General features: G+C 38.3%; 1 protein-coding gene across 2 annotated transcripts in view; it reads left to right on the forward strand.

Annotated features, from left to right (window-relative positions):
* Positions 1-27,479, forward strand: part of UGGT1 (UDP-glucose glycoprotein glucosyltransferase 1) — a 259,452-nt gene that overhangs the window by 176,507 nt on the left and 55,466 nt on the right. For both annotated transcript variants that reach the window (XM_053709747.1, XM_053709748.1), the window contains 4 exons: positions 16,699-16,803; positions 18,942-19,026; positions 20,223-20,405; positions 26,812-26,972. In XM_053709747.1, the coding sequence (XP_053565722.1) occupies positions 16,699-16,803; positions 18,942-19,026; positions 20,223-20,405; positions 26,812-26,972 (534 nt within the window). The remainder of the gene's footprint in view (positions 1-16,698; positions 16,804-18,941; positions 19,027-20,222; positions 20,406-26,811; positions 26,973-27,479) is intronic.

The following is a 27,479-nucleotide window of genomic DNA, read 5'->3' on the forward strand; positions in this document are numbered from 1 at the left end:
GTTGATATGCGCTTCGCAACAGGTTGAAGCCCGGTTTTCCTCTCAGAGTGCAGCGAATGTCAGAGGGATGTGAAGAGAGTATTGCCTATTTGAATACAATGGTCTACCTCTAGGGGATCTATTTCATAGGTTCTCTGTTATCGGTCATAGAGATTTCTTCTCCTACCTCCCTTTTCAGATCGACGATGTACTCTTATATACCATTACCTCTACTGAGTCTCGTTTCAGTACTGGTTTGGCTATCTACTATATGTAGATGAGTGTCCTGGGGTAAGTAAGTCTTATTTTTTGTGACACTCTAAGCTATGGTTGGGCACTTTATATGTAAAGTTCTAAATATATGTCTTTAAACTTATATTTGCCATGGTTCAGGATAATCAGTATTCCTTTAAAATTCAGACTGTCGGTTTCATTATTTGGGATAATGCATTTCAATTCAATTTATTTTTCTTTACCTTGAAAATTTTCAATTGATAATTTTTCCCTGTGTGTGGTTAGGCTCGCGGGGGCAGAAAATGTTTCTTTTTATTGCGTCATTCTTGGCGCAGACTTTTTTGGCGCAAAAATTTTTGTCATTTCCGGCGCCGTAGTTGACGCCGGAAGTTGTATTCTGTTAACGTCATTTTTGAAGCATGTGTATTCAGACATTTTTTTTGCGCCAAAAAATGTGGGCGCCGATTCCGGCGTCAGAGGATGTGGCGTCATGCTTGGCGCCAAAAATATGGGCGTTGTATTTAGCGCTAATAATGTGGGCGTCATATTTGGCGCCAAAAAATGTGGGCGTATTTTTTGTTCCACTTTTTTTCCTCACATTATTTAAACCTCACTTTTTTATTGCTTCTGGTTTCTAGAAGCTTATTATTTTGCATTCTTTTCCCATTCCTGAAACTGTCATTTAAGGAATTTGATAATTTTGCTTTAAATATTGTTTTTTTTTCTATTACATAATGCAAGATTTCACTGTTCCTGTTTCAAAACGTTCTAAGGGATTCCTGTTGACTGAGTTCAGTCCTACCAAAGCTAAGTTCATTTATTTTAAATGTTATGAATGTTTTTCTTTAGCTATGGTTTGTAATAAGTTATCATGATAAACTTTTACATGCAGAATCCATTAGTATTTATGCTTTATATATTGCTATTCTTTTTACATCTTATGTACAAGAAATACTTAGAAGATTTATAAGAATAATTTTCTGATTCTATTTTAAAGGCTTTGTCTGACATCATGCCTTCTAATAAAATTTTTAGGTCTTTTTCAAACTTCTTTTTTAATTATTGAAGTTTCAAATGACCAACAACATACTGATTTATCCTTCTCTGATGATGTTTTTTCTCATTCAGAATTTTCTTCATCAGATATTGACACTAACAAATCTACTTTTTTATTTTTTTATTGAAGTACATTTGTTCTTTGTTGAAAAGGTGTTGATTATTTTGGATATTAAGGTAACTAGTTCTTTTTCAAGACTAGCTAACATTATTTCTGCTTATTTATTCTTCTGTGTTTTCAGAGGTTTTTTTCCAGTTCCTCATACTAGGGAATGGAATAGGCTGAGAATTTTCTTTTATTCCTTCTTCAAAGGTTTTAAACTATATTCTTTGCCGGCAGTTAATTTCAATTTTGAGGGTTCTCCAATTTAATGGGGCTATCTCTACTCCTGCTAATTATGCTATTGTTTCTTTAGCAAAATAGTATTTATTTTCCTTTAGATGGTTGTATCTTATTTAAGGAAAATTATTTATTTTCAGGTTCTTTTCTTGGACCTGTGATTTATTTGAATAATGTTGCAATTGCTTCATTTTTCTGTTTACTTTAAGATCAAGTATCAGATTATGATTTATTTTCGCATTGTTAAAGGGACAAAATCTACTAGACTAGGTGCTGTTGCATTTGTCTTGTTGTTTTGCATTTGTTATGCAAGTTCAGTGTGTTGACTGGTCCTTTAACTGGGTTATCATGCTAATAATTTCATTTGTGTCTTCATTTTTTTGAATATTTTTGCAAATGAGGTTTAATCTATGCCTTTAGCTGTTTTAGCTAGAAGAATTTTGTGATTTCTAAAAATCCATATTTCTTTTTTTTCTAAAATAATCAATTATTTGGTTTATAATTGGATTCAATTCTTAACTGTTACTCTGGGCTTCAAGATTGAGTTCTAAGACTAAAACTTTAAGCTTATTTGGTTGTTCTTTTTAAGGAACACATTCCCAAGTAACATGTTTTTAATTGGAAATCTTTTAGTTCAAAATCAGCTCCCTAAAAGTGCAATGTATGTGCCGTATTCCAGTTTGGCTGGTAAGGGGCAGGTTAAGATTTTTTTGAAATTTGTTGTTTTGCAAATTTCTTTGATTTTGGGTACAGAATTAAGTTCAGAGTAAAACCGTCTGTGAGAAGTCTTTTTTCTCTATGATATTCCAGCTATTCCAGTAAGGCCAACACTTTCGTTAAGTGTGTTTCGGTCCTATATATTTGGGATAATGTTGAAGTGCGGCTGATCACCCGTTGGGGTTCAAGCGCTGCTCAGTCCTGGAATCTTCTGGGGTATTTCTTCCAGTTCCATTTTTAGGAACTGGGTTTTGGGGTTTTATTCAAAACTATTCTGCCTTTTGTTGGTCAGTGATGGCATTATTTGTTTTCATTAGATACAATAGATGCATATCTTCATTTTCTGTTTTCATTCAGATTATTTTCTGAGGCTGCAGAATCTCATATGATTCAAATTTGTTCTTTCAGGACATAGTTAGAGGATCTTTTTTTCAAAAGCTCTTGATTCCTCACACAAGGGTCACCTTTTTTAGGTTTCCAGATAGTTTGGGTCACTGTCTTTGTCTCTAAACAGACAAGTGACAATTTTATTGGGTTCCGTCTGTCGGTACCTTCAGTCTCTATTATTTCCTTCAGTTGCTATATATGCATGGAAGTTTTAGGGTTTATGGCTGCAGCGTTGGATTCAATTCCCTTTGCTCATTTTCATGGAAAACCTTTCCAGTTTTTTATGCTGAATAATGGTGCAGGGATTCTAGGATTTCACATTTTAAATCTTGAGATCCTAATGTTTAACTATCTTGATTTGATGGTTAAGTTTACCTTCATTTAGTTTTACAGGTCTCTTCGTTTCTTTCAACCTGGACCATGATCTCTACAGATGTGAGTCTTTTTGGTTGGGAGGCTGTCTGAGGATCTCTGTCAGCACAAGGGGTTTGTAAATCTCAGGAGGCGAGATTACCATTTGATATTTTATAACTCCGTGCATTCTCAGAGTTCTTCAGTTAGTTTCTTTTGAAGAAGAGACGTTTATTGTTTTTCAGACAATGTCACAACTGTGGTATATGTCAATCATCAGGGTGGCACTATCAGTCCTTAGGCTGGGACAAAAGTATCTCGGATATTTGCTTCGGTTAAATCCAGCTCCTATCTAAATTCTGTCGTCTTTTCCCCAGGTATAGACATTTGTGAAGCGGATTATCTCTGTTAATCAAGCTTTACTTCCGGGAGAATGGTCTCTCTTACCCAGATATGTTTTTCAATTTTTCAGATGTAAGGGTTTCCAGAAATAGATCTGTTGGCATCTCATCTGAATAAAGAACTTCCCAGGGGCCTATTCAGGTCCGTGGATCCTCAGGCGGAAGTAGTGTATGCATTGATATTTCCTTGGAATTATCATTTTGTCTATATCCTTTCGCCTCTAGTTCTTCTTCCAAAAGTGATTTCCAAAATTCTAATGGAGTGTTTGTTTGTACTGCTGGTGGCTCCAGCATGGCCTTTTAGGTTTTGGTATGTGGATCTCATTTGGATGGCCAGTTGCCAACCTTGGACTCTTCCGTTAAGAACAGACCTTCTTTCTCAAGGCCCATTTTTCCATTAGGATCTCAAATCTTTAAATTTGAAGGGATGGAGATGGAACGCTTGATTTTTAGTCATAGAGGTTTCTCTGACTCATTGATTAATACTGTGTTTCAGGCTCGTAAAAATTTATTATCGAGTTTGGAAGACCTACATTTCTTAGTGTTTTTCTCAATTTTCTTGGCATTCTTTTAGAATTCCTAGAATTTTATAATTTCTTCAGGTTGGTTTGGATAAGGTTTTGTTTTCAGTTCCTTGATAGGACAAATTTCTACTCTTTCTGTTCTTTTTTCAAAGAAATATTGCTAATCATCCTGATATTCATTGTTTTGTACAGACTTTGGTTCGTATCAAGCCTGTCATTAAGTTAATCTCTCCTCTTTGGAGTCTCAATTTGGTGCTGAGGGCTTTACAGGCTCCTCCGTTTGAACTTATGCATTCTCTGAACATTAATTTACTTTCATGGAAAGTATTGTTCTTTTTGGACATCTCTTCAGCTAGAACAGTTTTTGAATTATCTGTTTTTTCTTGTGAATCTCCTTTTTCTGATTTTTTTCATCAGGGTAAGGTGCTTTTTGCTGTCCTCATTTCAATTCTTACCTAAAGTTGTAAATTCTAACTACATTAGGGAGGAATTATTGTTTTCCTAAGACTTCTTTGGCAAGATTCTTTCATTCTTTGGATATGGTAAGAGTTTTGAAATCCTATGTTGAAGCTATTCAGATTTCAGACAGACTTCTAGTCTATTTGTTATCTTTTCTGGTTTTAGGAAGATCAAAAGGCTTCTGCCATTTATTTGGCATCTTGGTTAAACTTTTGATTCATCATGCTTATTTGGAGTCGGGTGGATTCCCGCCTCAGAGGATTACGGCTCATTCTACTAGGTAAGTTTCTACTTCCTGGGCTTTTTAAGAATGAAGCTTCTGTTGATCACATTTGCAAAGCAATGACTTGGTCTTCTTTGCATACTTTTACTAAATTCTGCCATTTTGATATGTTTTCTTCTTCTGAAGCAGTTTTTGGTAGAAAAGTACTTCAGGCAGCTGTTTCTGTTTGATTCGTTTGCTTATAATTTCAGTTTGTTTTCATTATAAGATTAAAACTTTTGATTTGGGTTGTGGATTATTTTTTCAGCGGAATTGGCTGGCTTTATTTTATCCCTCCCTCTCTAGTGACTCTTGCGTGGAAGTTCCACATCTTGGGTATCTGCTATCCCATACGTCACTAGCTCATGGACTCTTGCTAATTACATGAAAGAAAACATAATTTATGTAAGAACTTACCTGATAAATTCATTTCTTTCATATTAGCAAGAGTCCATGAGGCCCACCCTTTTTGTGGTGGTTATGATTTTTTTGTATAAAGCACAATTATTCCAATTCCTTATTTTTTGATGCTTTCGCTCCTTACTTATCACCCCACTTCTTGGCTATTCGTTAAACTGAATTGTGGGTGTGGTGAGGGGTGTATTTATAGGCATTTTAAGGTTTGGGAAACTTTGCCCCTCCTGGTAGGAATGTATATCCCATACGTCACTAGCTCATGGACTCTTGCTAATATGAAAGAAATGAATTTATCAGGTAAGTTCTTACATAAATTATGTTTTTTCTGTCTGCCTGTATTTCCTTTCATTCCTCTGCACGCCCCTCTGTAGCGTTGTGCATGGAAGTAATTGACATGCGGGACTCCATGGACTTTATTCCTGTTTCTAGCTCCCATCTGAGACTTTTCCATCTAGGTTTGTTCAAACCTATCTCATCAGATGGTCCTAGACAACCACATGAGATAATCTCTCTCTTGATGGTTGTGTCAGGATCATCTGGATTAAACATTTGTGATTTTTTTCTATCTGCGAATCAAATAAAGAGAGAGGCCTTTTTTAAACTGTGTAAAGGACCTTTCATCCCTGGGAGTGATTGTTCCAGTTTCTCTAGAGGAACAGGGTCTAGGATTCTATTCAAAACTATTTGTAGTTGTCATTCTGGACCTTAAGTGTCTCAATCAATTCCTCAGGGTTCCTTCCTTCAAGATGGAGACCATCCGTTCTGTTCTTCCTTTGGTCCAAAAGGGTCAGTTCATGATGACCATAGATCTGAAGGACGCGTATCTTCCTGTTCCTATTCACAGGGATCATTACCAGTATCTAAGGTTTGCCTTCCTGGACAAACATTTCCAGTTTGTTGCCCTTCCTTTTGGCCTTGCTACAGCTCCCAGAATTTTTAAAAAGGTTTTGGGGGCTCTTCTGGCAGTTGTGAGGTCCTAGGGTATTGCTGTGGTGCTTTATCTAGACGGCATTCTAGTTCAAGCGCCATCTTTTCATATAGCAAGATCTCATACCGAGATGCTGTCTATTCTACGTTCCCACGGGTGGAAAGTGAATCTGGGAAATAGTTCCCTTGTTCCAGATACAAGGGTTTGTTTTTTGGGAACAACCATAGATTCCCTGTCCATGAAGATTTTTCTGACTGATGTCAGAAAATCCAAGCTTCATGTTTCTTGCCTGTCTCCCAGTCTGCTATTCGTCTATCTGTGACTCAATGCATGGAGGTGATTGGACTAATGGTTGCCTCCATGGACATCATTCCTTTTGCTTGGTTCCATCTGAGCTATACATGCTCAGTCAATGGAACGTGGACCACTCAGATCTCTTGCAGAAGATAAATTTGGATTCCCCAACAAGAGTCACACTCTCATGGTGGGTTTCACAGGACCATCTGTCTCGGGGCACATGCTTCCTGAGGCCTTCCTGGGTGATTGTGACCACGGATGCCAGCCTGTTAGGCTGGGGAGCAGTTTGGGGTTTCTTAAAGACTCAGGGTCTGTGGACTCCAGAGGATTCGTCTCTTCCAATAAACATCTTGGAGTTGAGAGCAATTTTCTATGCTTTAATAGCTTGGCCTTAACTAGCTTTGGTCCCATTTATCAGATTTCAGTCAGACAACATCACCTGAGTGGCCTACATCAATCACCAGGGAGGAACTCTGAGTTCCATGGCAATGAAGGAGGTGTCTTGCATTCTCCAGTGGACGGAGTCTCATGATTGCCATCTCTCTACCATCCACATACCAGGGGTAAACAACTGGGAGGTGGATTTTCTAAGCAGGCAGACTTTTCATCCCGGAGAGTGGGCTCTCCACCCAGATGTTTTTACAATGATAACTCTCAGGTGGGAGGTTCACGAGTTGGCTCTCGTCAAAACGCCAAGTTTCCAATGTACGGTTCAAGGTCAAGAGATCGGTTCCTTGGAGCTTTAATCTAGCATATCTGTTTTCCTCCGTTTGCATTGCTTCCACAAGTAATTGCTCGCATCAAACAGGAGAGAGCTTCTGTGATTCTAATAGCTCCTGCATGGCCTTGCAGGATCTGGTTCGCGGATCTGGTGATGATATCATCTCTTCCACTGTGGAGGTTACCTTTTAGCAAGGACCTTCTACTTCTGGGTCCCTTTCTTCATCCAAATCTGGTTTCTCTGAAGTTGACTGCTTGGAGATTGAATATCTAAGTTTGGCTAGACGTGGCTTCTCTGAGAAAGTCATAGATACTATGCTTCATACTCGTAAACCGGTTACTAGCAGAATTTACCATAGGGTATGGTGTAAATACCTTCATTGGTGTGATTCAAAAGGTTTTTCTTGGAACAAAGTAAAGGTTCCTCGAATTTTGGCTTTATCTTCAGGAGGGTCTGGAGATGGGTTTGTCAGTTAGTACTTTGAAGGGTCAGATTTCTGCTCTGTCTATTCTTCTTCATAAACGTCTGGCAGTTCTGCCAGATGTTCAGTCTTTTGTTAAGGCCTTGGTTAGAATCAGGCCTGTGTTTAAATCTGTTGCTCCTCCTTTGAGTCTTAACCTTGTTCTTAGAGTTTTGCAGCAGGCGCCGTTTGAGCCAATGCATTCTGTTAGTATTAAATTACTATCTTGGAAGGTTTTGTTTCTTCTTGCTTTTTCTTCTGCTCGCAGAGTTTCTGAACTTTTGGCTCTGCAGTGTAATTCCCCATACCTTATTTTTCATGCTGATAAGGCGGTCCTTCGTACTAAGCTGGGGTTTCTCCCTAAGATAGTGTCGGATCACAATATTAATCAGGAAATTGTTGTTCCTTCTTTTTGTCCTAACCCTTCTTCCCAGAAGGAACGTCTTTTGCTTAACTTGGATGTTGTGCATGCTCTTAAATTTTACCTTCAAGCAACTAAAAAATTTCGGCAGACTTCTGCCCTGTTTATAGTTTTTTTTTTGGTAAGTGTAGGGTTTAGAAGGCCACTTCTACCACTCTTTCTCTCTGTTTGAGAAGTGTTATCCGTTTAGCTTATGAGACAGCTGGACAGCAGCCTCCTGAGAGTATTCCGGCTCATTCCTCTAGACCTTTTTCATCTTCATGGGTTTTCAAAAATAAAGCTTCTGTGGAGCAAATCTGTAAGGTGGTGACTTGGTCCTCTATTCATACTTTTTCCAAATTCTACAAATTTGATACTTTTGTCTCAGCTGAGGCTTCTTTTGGGAGAAAGGTTCGTCAAGCGGTGGTGCCTTCAGTTTAGGTCCACCTGTCTTGTTCTCCCTCCCTATTCATTCTGTGTCCTCTAGCTTGGGTATTGGTTCCCACTAGTAATTAGAATGTTTTGTGGACTATTAATTCCATAGGAAAGAAAACAAAATTTATGCTTACCTGATAAATTTATTTCTTTACGGCATAGAGTCCGCGACACACCTTTTATTCAAATTAAGACGGCAGTTTTTTTGTCTAGTCCTCAAGACACCTCTATACCCTTGTGTTATTCTTCTTTTTCCCTTTCCCCTTGGCCGAATGACTGGGGGTTATTGGTAAGGGAAGTGATACTTAACAGCAGTGCTGGGGTGCTCTTTGCCTCCTCCTGCTGGCCAGGTGTGAATATCCCACTCATAATTAGAATGTTTTGTGGACTCTCCATGCCCAGAAAGAAATTTATCAGGTAAGCATAAATTTTTTTTTAATGTAAATAAACGAATGAATAATATTTAGAATTGCACTCCCTTCATGCAGTGCTGTAGTGAGATGCATTTTAGGGTTGATGTGTGTTATGACCAGAATATTTTTACTTTTAGGGAGGTATAGCCATGTACAGAGGGGTTTAAGAGAGGTAAAAGAACCAACTCTTATTATGAATACACTTATAGCACTCTAGGGTTCTTAGAAATTTTTTATAGCTAATTTAACTCCTAAGGGTTGATAAACAACTGATAGCAGATCTTAGCATTGTGGAAAAAATAATAAAACTTAACTTTTATTAAGTGGTGTAGATAAAATAGAATTGTGTGCATTAAAAACACTCTTAGGTACCAAAACATACTATATAGTTCAGTATTGACTAGTGAAGAAAATAGAATCACATACAAAAATACACAAGAAAGTTAGTTTGAGCAATGTCTGATATCTTGCAGATGCCTTGAAATCAAACAGTACTGGTCAGTATTTATAAAGAACCCGGTAATAATGCTGTTCAACACATGTCGTATAGCAAAATAAATAGTGACTTTTGCTAGTTAATCAAAGAGGAGCTAGTGTGACGTGTATGAACAGATAATAAATTAACCCTGGGTAATAATTGAGTGGATTCACCAGTAGTTTTGCAACGTTAAGTAAACACCCTTTCTTTTTATAAATAGCCAAACTGCTTAGTATCGTATGACCAATAGTTGTACAAGGTGTAGCATATTATGAGCATTTGCACAGTATATTGCCATCAGAATAGTAATAAAACATGACTGTTGGTAATGTCTGATATGGCTGACACTATAACTAGAAGTTATGAATCTAGTTGTACTGTGAGGTGTTAATGAAGTACCTGGTAACTTTACTGTTCAACACAGTCCCTTAGTATATAGCAAAATAAGTAGTAGCTGTTGCTAGCGTTCCACAATAGGATTAGGGTTGCGTTTGTGAACAGATCATGGATGAGACCGTAATAATAGTTGAAAGCAATCAGAAGTAATACCTCAATATATAAATAATTATTATGAGTTCTAAACCCTCAGGAACATTTGTTATCGTATAACCGGTAATAAGGTAAAATGTAGTATGTGATGACCGTTTACACCTTGTAATGCCAGTTAAGATTAGCCTTATGTTAAGTTGCAGAATCCTACTTATCCAGTAATAGGAGGATACATAGCAAAAAATCAAAATTTAAATGAAGAGTATAAAAAAAAGCTTAATCTATATTATTATGCACTAAGCACTCCAGCTAGTATGGATGCATAATTATAAAGAGCGGTATCCTAAGGCAAGCTAAAATACAGGAGCTTCTAGGGCTCCTGACCAGTACCCTAACATCACTAACATGTTTCACCTAATCAGCTTTGTCAAAAGTGGTCGCGCCACTGAGTTTGTCGGCTTTTTATTGCATGAATTTTTTGGTCACGCCCACAATTGCATCATCATTGCTGGACAGCCAATCCAGTGAATATCTCAGCCATCCTGGTTTGAACAGCGTTGAGCTTATCTCTGTAAAATAGACATATATTGTACTAAGGAATGGTTGCAAAATGTCTTAATATAGCAGGATATATCAACCGTAACATTATTGGCATTTGCAAACTTGTGTTAAATGATGGGTGATCTTTTGAAATAAGCGATGGATGTTACATTACTTGTATGTCCTGTATAGTAGCAACTTGGTTAATACACCATTACAATCTACTAAGGGGAGAGTGAAAACATCAAATATATAGTGACAAATCAATAAGAGTTTGTGAGTGAGTGATGTTACTTTGTGTAATTTAAAGTGAAAAGTAAACAGCCATTGAAGGCAGATTAATATTCAAATAACTATCATGTAACTGAGGTCCTGTATTTAGTTTGTGATCAATGATTATGTATATAATGTGAATTTCTAAAGTGAGAAATCAGGGGATTGTGTGTTGGACATAATGGCCTCTAGTTATCAACGGGTCTACTTACCTGCCATCGCCGGCCCCAATACGCCCGCCTAAGCTCGCCTCACATCGCCGCCGCGGACCTGAATACGCTCACCAAAGTTATCAATAAAGCTGTCCAAAAGCCGCGCACCAAGTACTGGGCGATGAGCAGCGGACTGTGATAGTTATCACTCATCCGATCTCGCTGCTCTTCGGCTTTTTCACAGCTTTATTGATAAGCTGTCACTAAGCACCCACACTAAACTACACTGTTCTACCCCCTATACCGGAGCCCCCCGCAACTAAATAAAGTTATTAACCCCTAAACCGCCGCTCCTAGACCCCGCCACAACTATAATAAATGTATTAACCCCTAAACCGCCGCTCCCGGAGCCCACCACCACCTACATTATACCTAGTAACCCCTATCCTGCCCCCTCATACCACCGCCACCTGTAATAAATTTATTAACCCCTATCCTGCCGATCCCGGACCCCGCCGCAACTAAATAAATTGTTTAACCCCTAATCCGCCGCAACCTATATTATTAACCCCTAAACCTAAGTCTAACCCTAACACCCCCCTAACTTAAATAATAATTAAATACATCTAAATATTATAACTCTTATTAACTAAATGAATCCTATTTAAAACTAAATACTTACCTTTAAAATAATCCCTAATATAGCTACAATATAAATAATAATTATATTGTAGCTATTTTAGGATTTATTTTTATTTTACAGGCAAATTTCAATTTATTTTAACTAGGTACAATAGCTATTAAATAGTTATTAACTATTTAATAGCTACCTAGTTAGAATAAAGAGATACACTATCATTAAATAAATTATTCCTATTTAAAACTAAATACTTACCTGTAAAATAAACCCTAAGATAGCTACAATGTAATTAATAATTACATTGTAGCTATTTTAGGATTTATATTTATTTTACAGGTAATTTTGTATTTATTTTAGTTAGTTACTATTTAATAAATTTGAATATTTATTAAATAGTTATTAACTATTTAATAACTATCTAGCTAAAAGAAATACAAAATTACCTGTAAAATAAATCCTAACCTAAGTTACAATTAAACCTAACACTACACTATCATTAAATTAATTAAATAAATTACCTACAAATACCTACAATTAAATAAACTAACTAAAGTACAAAAAATATTTTTTTTTAAATTAATATTTAAGTTAGGGGGGTTAGGGTTAGACTTAGGTTTAGAGGTTATTAATTTTATTATAGTGGCAGTGGTGTAGGGGGTGGCAGGATAGGGGTTAATAAATGTATTATAGGTGGCGGCAGTGTAGGGGGGGCAGGATAGGGGTTAATAGGTATTATGTAGGTGGCGGCTGTGTCCGGGAGCGGCGGTTTAGGGGGGGAATAACTTTATTTAGTTGCGGCAGTGTAGGGGGCGGCAGATTAGGGGTTAATATATATAATGTAGGTTGCGGTGGGGTCCGGGAGCGGCGGTTTAGGGGGTAATAAATGTATTTAGTTGTGGCGATGTAGGGGAGGACAGATTAGGGGTGTTTAGACTCGGGGTACATGTGCAGACATCTCCCATAGGAATCAATGGGATGTCGGGCAGCAGAGAACATGAACTTTCGCTATGGTCAGACTCCCATTGATTCCTATGGGATCCGCCACCTCCAGGGCGGCGGATTGAAAACCAGGTACGCTGGGCCGGAAAGTGCCGAGCCTACCTGCTAGTTTTTTGATAACTAGCAAAAGTAGTCAGATTGTGCCGAACTTGTGTTCGGAACATCTGGAGTGACGTAAGAATCGATCTGTGTCGGACTAAGTCCGGCGGATCGAAGCTTACGTCACAAAATTCTACTTTTGCCGGGCAGCAGTGCTTGATAACTTAGGCGAATCAGCCTCGCCACAAATACGCTGCGGAATTCCAGCGTATTTGAGGTTGACAGCTTGATAACTAGATGCAGGAGCTTCTAGGGCTCCTGACCAGTACCCTAACATCACTAACATGTTTCACCTAATCAGCTTTGTCAAAAGTGGTCGCGCCACTGAGTTTGTCGGCTTTTTATTGCATGAATTTTTTGGTCACGCCCACAATTGCATCATCATTGCTGGACAGCCAATCCAGTGAATATCTCAGCCATCCTGGTTTGAACAGCGTTGAGCTTATCTCTGTAAAATAGACATATATTGTACTAAGGAATGGTTGCAAAATGTCTTAATATAGCAGGATATATCAACCGTAACATTATTGGCATTTGCAAACTTGTGTTAAATGATGGGTGATCTTTTGAAATAAGCGATGGATGTTACATTACTTGTATGTCCTGTATAGTAGCAACTTGGTTAATACACCATTACAATCTACTAAGGGGAGAGTGAAAACATCAAATATATAGTGACAAATCAATAAGAGTTTGTGAGTGAGTGATGTTACTTTGTGTAATTTAAAGTGAAAAGTAAACAGCCATTGAAGGCAGATTAATATTCAAATAACTATCATGTAACTGAGGTCCTGTATTTAGTTTGTGATCAATGATTATGTATATAATGTGAATTTCTAAAGTGAGAAATCAGGGGATTGTGTGTTGGACATAATGGCCTCTAGTTATCAACGGGTCTACTTACCTGCCATCGCCGGCCCCAATACGCCCGCCTAAGCTCGCCTCACATCGCCGCCGCGGACCTGAATACGCTCACCAAAGTTATCAATAAAGCTGTCCAAAAGCCGCGCACCAAGTACTGGGCGATGAGCAGCGGACTGTGATAGTTATCACTCATCCGATCTCGCTGCTCTTCGGCTTTTTCACAGCTTTATTGATAAGCTGTCACTAAGCACCCACACTAAACTACACTGTTCTACCCCCTATACCGGAGCCCCCCGCAACTAAATAAAGTTATTAACCCCTAAACCGCCGCTCCTAGACCCCGCCACAACTATAATAAATGTATTAACCCCTAAACCGCCGCTCCCGGAGCCCACCACCACCTACATTATACCTAGTAACCCCTATCCTGCCCCCTCATACCACCGCCACCTGTAATAAATTTATTAACCCCTATCCTGCCGATCCCGGACCCCGCCGCAACTAAATAAATTGTTTAACCCCTAATCCGCCGCAACCTATATTATTAACCCCTAAACCTAAGTCTAACCCTAACACCCCCCTAACTTAAATATTAATTAAATACATCTAAATATTATAACTCTTATTAACTAAATGAATCCTATTTAAAACTAAATACTTACCTTTAAAATAATCCCTAATATAGCTACAATATAAATAATAATTATATTGTAGCTATTTTAGGATTTATTTTTATTTTACAGGCAAATTTCAATTTATTTTAACTAGGTACAATAGCTATTAAATAGTTATTAACTATTTAATAGCTACCTAGTTAGAATAAAGAGATACACTATCATTAAATAAATTATTCCTATTTAAAACTAAATACTTACCTGTAAAATAAACCCTAAGATAGCTACAATGTAATTAATAATTACATTGTAGCTATTTTAGGATTTATATTTATTTTACAGGTAATTTTGTATTTATTTTAGTTAGTTACTATTTAATAAATTTGAATATTTATTAAATAGTTATTAACTATTTAATAACTATCTAGCTAAAAGAAATACAAAATTACCTGTAAAATAAATCCTAACCTAAGTTACAATTAAACCTAACACTACACTATCATTAAATTAATTAAATAAATTACCTACAAATACCTACAATTAAATAAACTAACTAAAGTACAAAAAATATATTTTTTTAAATTAATATTTAAGTTAGGGGGGTTAGGGTTAGGGTTAGACTTAGGTTTAGAGGTTGTTAATTTTATTATAGTGGCAGTGGTGTAGGGGGTGGCAGGATAGGGGTTAATAAATGTATTATAGGTGGCGGCGGTGTAGGGGGGGCAGGATAGGGGTTAATAGGTATTATGTAGGTGGCGGCTGTGTCCGGGAGCGGCGGTTTAGGGGGGGAATAACTTTATTTAGTTGCGGCAGTGTAGGGGGTGGCAGATTAGGGGTTAATATATATAATGTAGGTTGCGGTGGGGTCCGGGAGCGGCGGTTTAGGGGGTAATAAATGTATTTAGTTGTGGCGATGTAGGGGAGGACAGATTAGGGGTGTTTAGACTCGGGGTACATGTGCAGACATCTCCCATAGGAATCAATGGGATGTCCGGCAGCAGAGAACATGAACTTTCGCTATGGTCAGACTCCCATTGATTCCTATGGGATCCGCCACCTCCAGGGCGGCGGATTGAAAACCAGGTATGCTGGGCCGGAAAGTGCCGAGCCTACCTGCTAGTTTTTTGATAACTAGCAAAAGTAGTCAGATTGTGCCGAACTTGTGTTCGGAACATCTGGAGTGACGTAAGAATCGATCTGTGTCGGACTAAGTCCGGCGGATCGAAGCTTACGTCACAAAATTCTACTTTTGCCGGGCAGCAGTGCTTGATAACTTAGGCGAATCAGCCTCGCCACAAATACGCTGCGGAATTCCAGCGTATTTGAGGTTGACAGCTTGATAACTAGATGCCAATAAGTGTAAGAAGTGTTTTAAAAAATAAAGTTCAGTAAAAGATTTACATTCAACTGATTATGTAAATTAAAGTGCCGGTATTTAGTAATAAAGACAGTAAGATGTCAGAAAGTGAACTTATTTTAGTAGATTGAACAGCTACTGCATTTTGTTGTTGAGAGCTTTTGGGTAAACAGTTTTGTACATAATGTACTGTATCAGTATTTTAGTTGATTGAATTAATTTGCTCTCTGGAATTTAATTTTTGTGTTTTTTTGGTGCTTGAAAAAAAAGGGAACCACTTTAATAAGCTAATTTGAAAAAAGCACATAATGATATTGTCAATGGTAGTGTTTCATTCTATTATGAATACTATGCTTTAGTGTTGTTCTTGCTTCGTAAAAGAAACAAGCTGAAGTTGTTCTGCTCGTTCATGCCAAAGGGTTGTATGGTATTAAGTAGGAAGATCCATCTGCTTTCAGCACCTAGAAGCATTTTTTCCAAATTTCCACCTCTTATTCCCATCTTGATTTTTCTGAATGCCATAGCATTTTAGATTAGATTGTTTTTAATTATGCTTGCTCAAGAAATACCGAGCCACCAAAGTGATTTGTTTTCCTGCTTGTAAATCTTTTGAGGCATTTTTTATGTTCCTGTAATCTGGTTCTGATTTTTCTGGTCGTCATACCGATAAAGATTTTCTTGCATTTGCACTGTAAATCATAGACGACCCCCTCTGTTTGGCAGTCGATGTGTGCATTGATTTTTATTGAACCGATCTCGAATTTCTTGTGTTTTTAACATAATGATGCAAGTACTGCAGGTTCCACATTTAAAGGGACCTTGTTTGAATGCACTTGCTGTTTTTGGACCCTCTAAATGACTAGGGCTCACCAGATCTTTCAAATTCTGTGTTCTTCTAAACCCTGTGTGCACTTTATCCCATGGGATTTGAGAGAGGATCGGATCAGTTTTGAGTATATAGCAATTATCCTCTAGAATTGTAATTATTTGTTTGTTACCTGGGTTAACGGTTGAAATGAACCTGATTTGTTCTTGTTTCTATTTCTTTTTATTCTTTAGTAATTCATTTCTTGTGCTTGAATTGGCTCTGTGTTTGGCCTTTTTGCTATATCCTCTTGATAGCAATCTTTCTGTGAGTTCTTTGACTCTTTAATTATAATTGTACTCTGTGGAACAATTACGTTTCATTCTCAGGAATTTACACATTGGTAGATATTTAATTGTACTGGGGGCATGCGCACTTGAGCTGTGCAGTAGGCTGTTGGTGGCTGTGTACTATTTATTCCCATTTACACTATTTCTCATGCCATCTTTCCATCTCCTCCGATGAGTAGGCTGTGAACGAGGTAGCAATAATACGTGAGCTGTGAGTCAAAGTATTTAATGATCATATACTTTTTTATTCATTTTAGGGGACTTACAGGAGGTCAGAAACCAGAAGAAGCTAAACCAGATAAAGATGATGTGCTGAATATTTTCTCCCTGGCTTCTGGACACTTGTATGAGCGCTTCCTAAGGTTAGTTGATACAAGGTTACTATAGTTATTAAATTCAAGGGATATTTAGCTCAAATTTGCTTTGTTCTCATGTTATTCTTTTTTTAAAAGGTATCTAGATAGGTAGCATGCTCGACATGGCAGGAACAAATGCTGCCATCTAATGCTCTTGCTATTGTGCAAAATTCTTGCAAAACTGCTGCCATATAGTGCTGCCGACACGTGCACACTCCTGAGCTTACCTTCCTATATTTCAACAATGGATGCCAAGAATTGAAGACAATTTGATAATAGAAGTATTGGAAAGTTGTTTAAAATAGAATGATCTATCTGAATCCTGAAAGTAAAGTTTTGGGTTTTACACCGATACACAGTGCACAGAACCATACAAAACAGTTATGTCTCATCACACAAATAATGCTTGTTTAGTTGTTCGTACGTCACTAACATTACTAATGAACAAAGATTATTTCTTTCATAAGGTGGTGAGAGTCAATGAGCTAATACTCCTTGGATTCAACTCCTGGCCACTAGGAGGAGGCAAAGATTCCCAAAGCTCTAAGAGCACTTAAAGGGACATGAAACCCAACATGTTTCTTTTTCTTATTTTTCATGATTCAAATAGAAAATGTGATTTTAAACAACTTTCCAATTCAATTCTATATCTATTTATAGCGAGATATGTATATGAATATATATTTATATATATCAAGATCTATATGCAAATTTCTTTTTGAAAATCCATCTGAGATATTGTTTAATGTGCACAAAATTGTAATGTTAAATATTTTCATTATCTCCATTGTTAAACATATGTGTGTGTATATATATATATATATATATATATATATATATACACACACACATATATATAAATCCTTCTCTATGTATGTGTATGTATGTCATTGTAAAATCCCTGCGTCTCTGCTTTTTTTTTTCTTCTTCTAACACCCTTAATCTCGTATCTTTGAGCCCTTATAACTTTTGTGTGCAATATTTTTTTAGATTTATTATTAGACAATGTTAATATGAGTGTAATGTATTTTTGTTTCGTGAAACTTTTTTGTTGTGCAAAGCTGTTAACTACAGCTCTTTGAGCGCGTAAAAGATTATTGTGCAAAAGGCGAATGCACGCACACAATCTCCTTTTTTCAAGACTTGGAATACCTGCGCAATGGAAATTGATTGCAAAAAGACCATATCACGCTCAGAAAAGTCATAACGTGCTACTTATAATCTTGCTGTATATGTTGTTTTTATTTATTTTTTAACCCATTGTTGCTAGAGGGCAATGATCGCAAGTAAAAGTCCTCTGGCATTTACGTTATAAGTAATTTTAAGATTAAAGGGACAGTCTAGTCAAAATTAAACATTCTCATGATTGAGATTGGGCATTCAATTTTAAACAACTTTCCAATTCACTTTTATCATCAAATTTGCTTTGTTCTTTTGGTATTCTTAGTTGAAAGCTAAACCTAGGTAGGTTCATATGCTAATATCTAAGCCCTTAAAGGTTGCCTCTTATCTGAATGCATTTGACAGTTTTTCACAGCTAGAGGACGTTAGTTCATGTTTGCCATGTAGATAACATTGTGCTCACGCCGTGGACTTATTTATGAGTCACCACTAATTAGCTAAAGTGCAAGTCTATCAAAAGCACTGAAATACGGAGGCAGTCTGCAGAGGCTAAGACACAAGGTAATCTCAGAGGTAAAAAGTATATTTTATTGGGGAATGGGTAATAAAGGGATCTATCTCTTTAAACATTAAAATTCTGGATAGACTGTCCCTTTAAGCAGCTTTTATGTAACATTTTCTGACAGAAATATATTTGTAATGTGTTTAATTACTGTTCTTTTATAAGAGATAACATAAGTATGATCCTCCCATTAAAGTTTGTTTGCATTCCTGTACTATTTCTGCTATATTTCTTTCTTTGTGTAAGCACACTTTTCTGTCCCTATTTGTATTCATGCTAATACGTTCTCTACTGATTGTATCATTGGTTATCTGAAAGGAAGTCTGAGCACAGGCCTTTGTATGTTCAGTGCACTTATCTGGTTAATGTAATATTGTATTTGCCTGATGCACGATAACCTCACCAGCTGCACTGAACAAATGTGTATGCCTTTCTTTTTTACTTGTTTTTTTATTCACAGAATTATGATGTTATCAGTTTTGAAAAACACACAGACTCCAGTGAAGTTCTGGTTTTTGAAGAATTATTTATCTCCTACCTTTAAGGTTTGTAGGGTGATCAGATTAAGTTCTGTGCTTGTGGGGCTGTTGTACATAAATCTTCACTCTTGTTATGGACAAAGCTAAAATATGACTTATCATTATTTCTTTTGTTCATATCACCTGCTAGGAAGCTTTAATATCATTAAATGGCTATTAAAGTGAAAAAATAGCATTATCTCATTCATTAGAGCATGCCATTTTATTACTATCGAACCGGCAAATATGTTAAACACATAGGTAAAGTGCCTATTTGGAGCTACAGAGAACTACTTGTCTTGAGTGAAAACTGCAGCTGACTCAATCAGCAGGACTAATTACACAGGTGGGTCAGCAGCAGTTGCCTCTCTGAACTGGCAGTTCTCTGTGGTTCCCAAGCAGTACTTTGCCTATGTGTTTATCCACTTTGCTGGGGTTAAACAAATAGGTTTGCAGGATCAATAGTGATAAAATGACATGCTCTATTGAATGAGAGGATGTATTTTTTCACTATAATGGCCCTTTAAATATTGGATAATGTAATTCATAATTCATATGGATATCAACAAAAAAGGATGAATTAAAGGGACATGGAAATCAAAATTAAACTTTCATGATTTGTTTGTGCAATAAAAAAACAAAAAAAACCAATACCTACCTAGGTAGAAGCATGCACATGTCTATTTGCAACACCGTGTAATACCCAATGTATGTGGTTGAGGTGCTATGATGAGCGCGTGCAACAAATCCTGCTAGTCTGTTTGTCGTGGTGACTTGGAATAACCTATTTCTCATAACAATGCCTTATTACTGGGGCGCTTTCAACTCTTAGGGTGATCAAAACCAAGGATGATCCCGCAGTAATGAGCACAACTAATTCTCCCTGTTATGGTGTAGCTGGACTCTCTTGTTAAACCTGTCCTATATGTGTATTTTTTAGGATATATTATTAACCAAAAACAAAGGCTGCATGTATATAAGAAAAGCACCAGCTTTATTTAGTCCAACATGTTAAAATAATTATTAGACAATATGGGGGTCCAGCAATACCCCACAGTCTGATAATATTGATTGGGCCCTTTACCAGTGACTGGGGAACCAAACAAGCTTTTCTTCCATCATATGTCTTTGCATGTGTCATATATTTTAAAGCTGCCTCTTAGATATTGAGCACATTTTTCAAGTCCTTTTCTCATTCAGCGATTCCACTCATTTTGTTGCAGAACTTCATACCTCACATGGCCAAAGAGTACAACTTCCAGTATGAACTTGTTCAGTACAAGTGGCCAAGATGGCTTCACCAGCAAACTGAAAAACAGAGGATAATCTGGGGCTACAAAATCCTCTTTCTGGATGTACTTTTCCCTCTAGCTGTAGATAAAATCATCTTCGTAGATGCAGACCAGGTCAGTAAATCCTGGACACACGTACTGTAAAAAAAAGTCAAGTAGGTGGGAGAACTATAGCCTGATAGTAATTTTTTTGGACCATTGGACCCTAAGTGACTGCTGAGTTTAACTGTTTTTGAGGTATAAATTTCTCCAACATTGGTGTGTCCGGTCCACGGCGTCATCCTTACTTGTGGGATATTCTCTTCCCCAACAGGAAATGGCAAAGAGTCCCAGCAAAGCTGGTCACATGATCCCTCCTAGGCTCCGCCCACCCCAGTCATTCTCTTTGCCGTTGCACAGGCAACATCTCCACGGAGATGGTTAAGAGTTTTTTGGTGTTTAAATGTAGTTTTATTCTTCTATCAAGTGTTTGTTATTTTAAAATAGTGCTGGTATGTACTATTTACTCTGAAACAGAAAAGGATGAAGATTTCTGTTTGTAAGAGGAAGATGATTTTAGCAGACAGTAACTGAAATCAATTGCTGTTTCCACACAGGACTGTTGAGATGAAGTAACTTCAGTTGGGGGAAACAGTTAGCAGACCTTTCTGCTTAAGGTATGACTAGCCATATTTCTAACAAGACTGTGTAATGCTGGAAGGCTGTCATTTCCCCTCATGGGGACCAGTAAGCCATTTTCTTAGTTAAACATAAAAGAATAAAGGGCTTCAAAAAGGGCTTAAAAACTGGTAGACATTTTTCTGGGCTAAAACAGTTGCTTTACTAGGCATATTATGCAGATTCTAACTAATTATTGGTATTATAATCTTGGGGAACGTTTAGAAAAACGGCAGGCACTGTGTTGGACACCTTTTTCAGATGGGGGCCTTTCTAGTTATAGACAGAGCCTCATTCTGGGACTGTATAGGGGTTAAATGTAAAAACGGCTCCGGTTCCGTTAATTTAAGGGTTAAAGCTCTGAAATTTGGTGTGCAATACTTTTAATGCTTTAAGACACTGTGGTGAAATTTTGGTGAATTTTGAACAATTCCTTCATACTTTTTCACATATTCAGTAATAAAGTGTTTTCAGTTTGAAATTTAAAGTGACAGTAACGGTTTTATTTTAAAACGTTTTTTGTGCTTTGTTGACAAGTTTAAGCCTGTTTAACATGTCTGTACCATCAGATAAGCTATGTTCTATATGTATGAAAGCCAATGTGTCTCCCCATTTAAATTTATGTGATAATTGTGCCATAGTGTCCAAACAAAGTAAGGACAGTAATGCCACAGATAATGATATTGCCCAAGATGATTCCTCAAATGAGGGGAGTAAACATGATACTACATCATCCCCTACTGTGTCTACACCAGTTTTGCCCATGCAGGAGGCCCCTAGTACATCTAGTGCGCCAATACTTATTACCATGCAACAATTAACGGCTGTAATGGATAACTCCATAGCAAATCTTTTATCCAAAATGCCTACTTATCAGAGAAAGCGCGATTGCTCTGTTTTAAACACTGAAGAGCAAGAGGACGCTGATGATAATGGTTCTGACATACCCTCACACCAATCTCAAGGGGCCATGAGGGAGGTTTTGTCTGATGGAGAAATTTCAGATTCAGGAAAAATTTTTCATCAAGCTGAACCTGATGTTGTGACATTTAAATTTAAATTAGAACATCTCCGCGCACTGCTTAAGGAGGTGTTATCTACTCTGGATGATTGTGACAATTTGGTCATTCCAGAGAAGTTATGTAAGATGGACAAGTTCCTAGAGGTTCCGGTGCCCCCCGACGCTTTTCCTATACCCAAGCGGGTGGCGGACATAGTAAATAAAGAGTGGGAAAGGCCCGGCATACCTTTTGTTCCCCCCCCTATATTTAAGAAATTATTTCCTATAGTCGACCCCAGAAAGGACTTATGGCAGACAGTCCCCAAGGTCGAGGGGGCGGTTTCTACTCTAAACAAACGCACTACTATTCCTATCGAAGATAGTTGTGCTTTCAAAGATCCTATGGATAAGAAATTAGAGGGTTTGCTTAAAAAGATTTTTGTACAGCAAGGTTACCTTCTACAACCAATTTCATGCATTGTTCCTGTCACTACGGCAGCGTGTTTCTGGTTCGAGGAACTAGAAAAATCGCTCAGTAAAGAATCTTCGTATGAGGAGGTTATGGACAGAGTTCAAGCACTTAAATTGGCTAACTCTTTTGTTTTAGATGCCGCTTTGCAATTAGCTAGATTAGCGGCGAAAAATTCAGGGTTTGTTGTCGTGGCGCGCAGAGTGCTTTGGCTAAAGTCTTGGTCAGCGGATGTGTCTTCCAAGACAAAATTGCTTAACATTCCTTTCAAAGGTAAAACATTATTTGGACCTGATTTGAAAGAGATTATTTCAGACATCACTGGGGGAAAAGTCCACGCCCTCCCACAGGATAGGTCTTTTAAGGCTAATAATAAGCCTAATTTTCGTCCCTTTCGCAGAAACGGACCAGTCTCTAATTCTGTATCCTCTAAGCAAGAGGGTAATACTTCACAACCCAAACCAGCCTGGAAACCAATGCAAGGCTGGAACAAGGGTAAGCAGGCCAAGAAGCCTACCACTGCTACCAAAACAGCATGAAGGGATCTAGTGGGGGGCAGACTTTCTCTCTTTGCTCAGGCTTGGGCAAGAGATGTTCAGGATCCTTGGGTGCTAGAAATAGTTTCTCAAGGTTATCTCCTTGAATTCAAGGAACTACCCCCAAGGGGAAGGTTCCACAGGTCTCAATTATCTTCAAACCAAATAAAGAGACAGGCATTCTTACATTGTGTAGAAGACCTGTTAAAGATGGGAGTGATACATCCAGTTCCAATAAGAGAACAAGGAATGGGATTTTATTCCAATCTGTTCATAGTTCCCAAAAAAGAGGGAACATTCAGACCAATTTTGGATCTAAAGATCCTTAACAAATTTCTCAGGGTACCATCGTTCAAAATGGAAACTATTCGAACGATCCTACCTACTATCCAGGAAAATCAATTTATGACTACCGTGGATTTAAAGGATGCGTACCTACATATTCCTATCCACAAGGAACATCATCAGTTCCTAAGGTTCGCTTTTCTGGACAAGCATTACCAGTTTGTGGCACTTCCATTTGGATTAGCCACTGCTCCAAGGATTTTCACAAAGGTACTAGGGTCCCTTCTAGCGGTTCTAAGACCAAGGGGCATTGCAGTAGTACCTTACTTGGACGACATCCTGATTCAAGCGTCGTCCCTGTCAAAAGCAAAGGCTCATACGGACATCATCCTAGCCTTTCTCAGATCTCACGGATGGAAGGTGAACAAAGAAAAAAGTTCTCTGTCCCCGTCAACAAGAGTTCCCTTCTTGGGAACAATAATAGATTCCTTAGAAATGAGGATTTTTCTGACAGAGGTCAGAAAATCAAAACTTCTAAGCTCTTGTCAAGTACTTCATTCTGTTCCTCATCCTTCCATAGCGCAGTGCATGGAAGTAATAGGATTGATGGTTGCAACAATGGACATAGTTCCTTTTGCACGAATTCATCTAAGACCATTACAACTGTGCATGCTCAGACAGTGGAATGGGGATTATACAGACTTGTCTCCGACGATTCAAGTAGATCAAAAGACCAGAGATTCACTCCGTTGGTGGCTGACCCTGGACAATCTGTCACAGGGAATGAGCTTCCGCAGACCAGAGTGGGTCATTGTCACGACCGACGCCAGCCTAGTGGGCTGGGGCGTGGTCTGGGAATCCCTGAAAGCTCAGGGTCTATGGTCTCGGGAAGAGTCTCTTCTCCCGATAAACATTCTGGAACTGAGAGCAATATTCAATGCTCTCAGAGCTTGGCCTCAACTAGCAAAGGCCAAATTCATAAGGTTTCAGTCAGACAACATGACGACCGTTGCATATATCAATCATCAGGGGGGAACAAGGACTTCCCTGGCGATGAAAGAAGTGACCAAGATAATTCAATGGGCGGAGGATCACTCCTGCCACTTGTCTGCGATCCACATCCCAGGAGGGGAAAATTGGGAAGCGGATTTTCTGAGTCGTCAGACATTCCATCCGGGGGAGTGGGAACTCCATCCGGAAATCTTTGCCCAAATAACTCAATTATGGGGCATTCCAGACATCGATCTGATGGCGTCTCGTCAGAACTTCAAGGTTCCTTGCTACGGGTCCAGATCCAGGGATCCCAAGGCGACCCTAGTAGATGCACTAGTAGCACCTTGGACCTTCAACCTAGCTTATGTATTCCCACCGTTTCCTCTCATCCCCAGGCTGGTAGCCAGGATCAATCAGGAGAGGGCCTCGGTGATCTTGATAGCTCCTGCGTGGCCACGCAGGACTTGGTATGCAGACCTGGTCATTATGTCATCGGCTCCACCATGGAAGCTACCTTTGAGACAGGACCTTCTTGTTCAGGGTCCATTCGAACATCCGAATCTGGTTTCCCTCCAACTGACGGCTTGGAGATTGAACGCTTGATTTTATCAAAGCGTGGGTTTTCAGATTCTGTAATAGATACTCTGATTCAGGCTAGAAAGCCTGTAACTAGAAAAATTTACCATAAAATATGGAAAAAATATATCTGTTGGTGTGAATCTAAAGGATTCCCATGGAACAAGATAAAAATTCCTAAGATTCAATCCTTTCTACAAGAAGGTTTGGAGAAAGGATTATCTGCAAGTTCTCTGAAGGGACAGATCTCTGCTTTATCTGTTTTACTTCACAAAAGACTGGCAGCTGTGCCAGATGTTCAAGCATTTGTTCAGGCTCTGGTTAGGATCAAGCCTGTTTACAGACCTTTGACTCCTCCCTGGAGTCTAAATCTAGTTCTTTCAGTTCTTCAAGGGGTTCCGTTTGAACCCTTACATTCCGTAGATATTAAGTTATTATCTTGGAAAGTTTTGTTTTTGGTTGCAATTTCTTCTGCTAGAAGAGTTTCAGAGTTATCTGCTCTGCAGTGTTCTCCGCCCTATCTGGTGTTCCATGCAGATAAGGTGGTTTTGCGTACTAAGCCTGGTTTTCTTCCGAAAGTTGTTTCCAACAAAAATATTAACCAGGAGATAGTTGTACCTTCTTTGTGTCCGAATCCAGTTTCAAAGAAGGAACGTTTGTTACACAATTTGGACGTAGTCCGTGCTCTAAAATTCTATTTAGAGGCTACTAAAGATTTCAGACAAACATCTTCCTTGTTTGTTGTTTATTCTGGTAAAAGGAGAGGTCAAAAAGCGACTTCTACCTCTCTTTCCTTTTGGCTTAAAAGCATTATCCGATTGGCTTATGAGACTGCCGGACGGCAGCCTCCTGAAAGAATCACAGCTCACTCCACTAGGGCTGTGGCTTCCACATGGGCCTTCAAGAACGAGGCTTCTGTTGACCAGATATGTAAGGCAGCGACTTGGTCTTCACTGCACACTTTTGCCAAATTTTACAAATTTGATACTTTTGCTTCTTCGGAGGCTATTTTTGGGAGAAAGGTTTTGCAAGCCGTGGTGCCTTCCATTTAGGTGACCTGATTTGCTCCCTCCCTTCATCCGTGTCCTAAAGCTTTGGTATTGGTTCCCACAAGTAAGGATGACGCCGTGGACCGGACACACCAATGTTGGAGAAAACAGAATTTATGCTTACCTGATAAATTACTTTCTCCAACGGTGTGTCCGGTCCACGGCCCGCCCTGGTTTTTTAATCAGGTCTGATGAATTATTTTCTCTAACTACAGTCACCACGGTATCATATGGTTTCTCCTATATATATTTCCTCCTGTCCGTCGGTCGAATGACTGGGGTGGGCGGAGCCTAGGAGGGATCATGTGACCAGCTTTGCTGGGACTCTTTGCCATTTCCTGTTGGGGAAGAGAATATCCCACAAGTAAGGATGACGCCGTGGACCGGACACACCGTTGGAGAAAGTAATTTATCAGGTAAGCATAAATTCTGTTATTTGTTCTACTAGGTGGAATATATGCATTTCTTAACTTTATTGAGTTTGGCTAAATTTTGGGCCAGTTTATGTTAAGCTTTGATTGGTGATAAAACATTTTTTTTGGAGGGAGTCTCTGTCCTTGGTCCTTGAACCAAGCCCGGGAAATCTATTGAGCCATGTTCTTGTATTTGAGATATTCTAACATTACATTGACACAAAATCCTGTTAAATATCTGAACCATGTCCGTACATGAGAGATAAAGTTAATACAAATTCTGTTGCTCATTGGTTAGCTTTGAACAAGTTCCCAATACAAGCTGAACTAGTGTTACTGTATATTGTACCACAACCAAGCATATGTTCTACATCTGCAGTCTATTTTATTTTTTATTTAGTCGTTTGTATATTGGCCATGACATTAGGGCACAGTATGTCACTTAGTCAATTTTAAAAAACATGATGGTAAATTAAGAACTTAAATTCCCAATTAATTGAGCATTAAAATAAGAAAAAATGTCCTGTTCTTTTAAATGACAGATTGTACGGACTGATCTCAAGGAGTTGCGAGATTTTAATTTAGATGGTGCCCCATATGGATACACTCCTTTCTGTGACAGCCGGAGAGAGATGGATGGTTATCGCTTCTGGAGATCCGGGTACTGGGCCAGTCACTTGGCCGGACGAAAGTATCACATCAGGTAAGTGTTCTAAAAAAATGTATCTTAAAGGGATAGTATAGTCAAAATTAAACTTTCATGATTCAGATGGAGCGTGCAATTTTAAGCAACTTTCTAATTTACTGCTATTATCAATTTTTTTTCGTTCTCTTGGTATCTTTATTTAAAAAAGCTGGAATGTAAGCTTAGAAGCCGGTTCATTTTTGGTTCAGAACCTGGGTAGCGCTTGCTTATTGGTTTCTAAATGTAGCAATACAATCAGCAAGTGCTACCCAGGTTCTGAACCAAAAATAGGCCGGCTCCTAAGCTTACTTTCCAGCTTTTTTTAAATAAAGATACCAAGAGAATGAAAAAAAATTGATAATAGGAGTAGATTAGAAAGTTGCTTAAAATTGCATGCTCTGTCTGAATCATGAAAGTTTATTTTTTACTAGACTATCCTTTAAATATTCACTACCAGCTGCTACATAAGAACGTTTCAAGCTGAAAATCTGGAATGGTTATCCACTTCTTTAATTCCAGTTCATT

The sequence above is a fragment of the Bombina bombina genome, chromosome 4 (assembly GCF_027579735.1).
Source record: "Bombina bombina isolate aBomBom1 chromosome 4, aBomBom1.pri, whole genome shotgun sequence".
Classification (NCBI taxonomy): domain Eukaryota; kingdom Metazoa; phylum Chordata; class Amphibia; order Anura; family Bombinatoridae; genus Bombina; species Bombina bombina.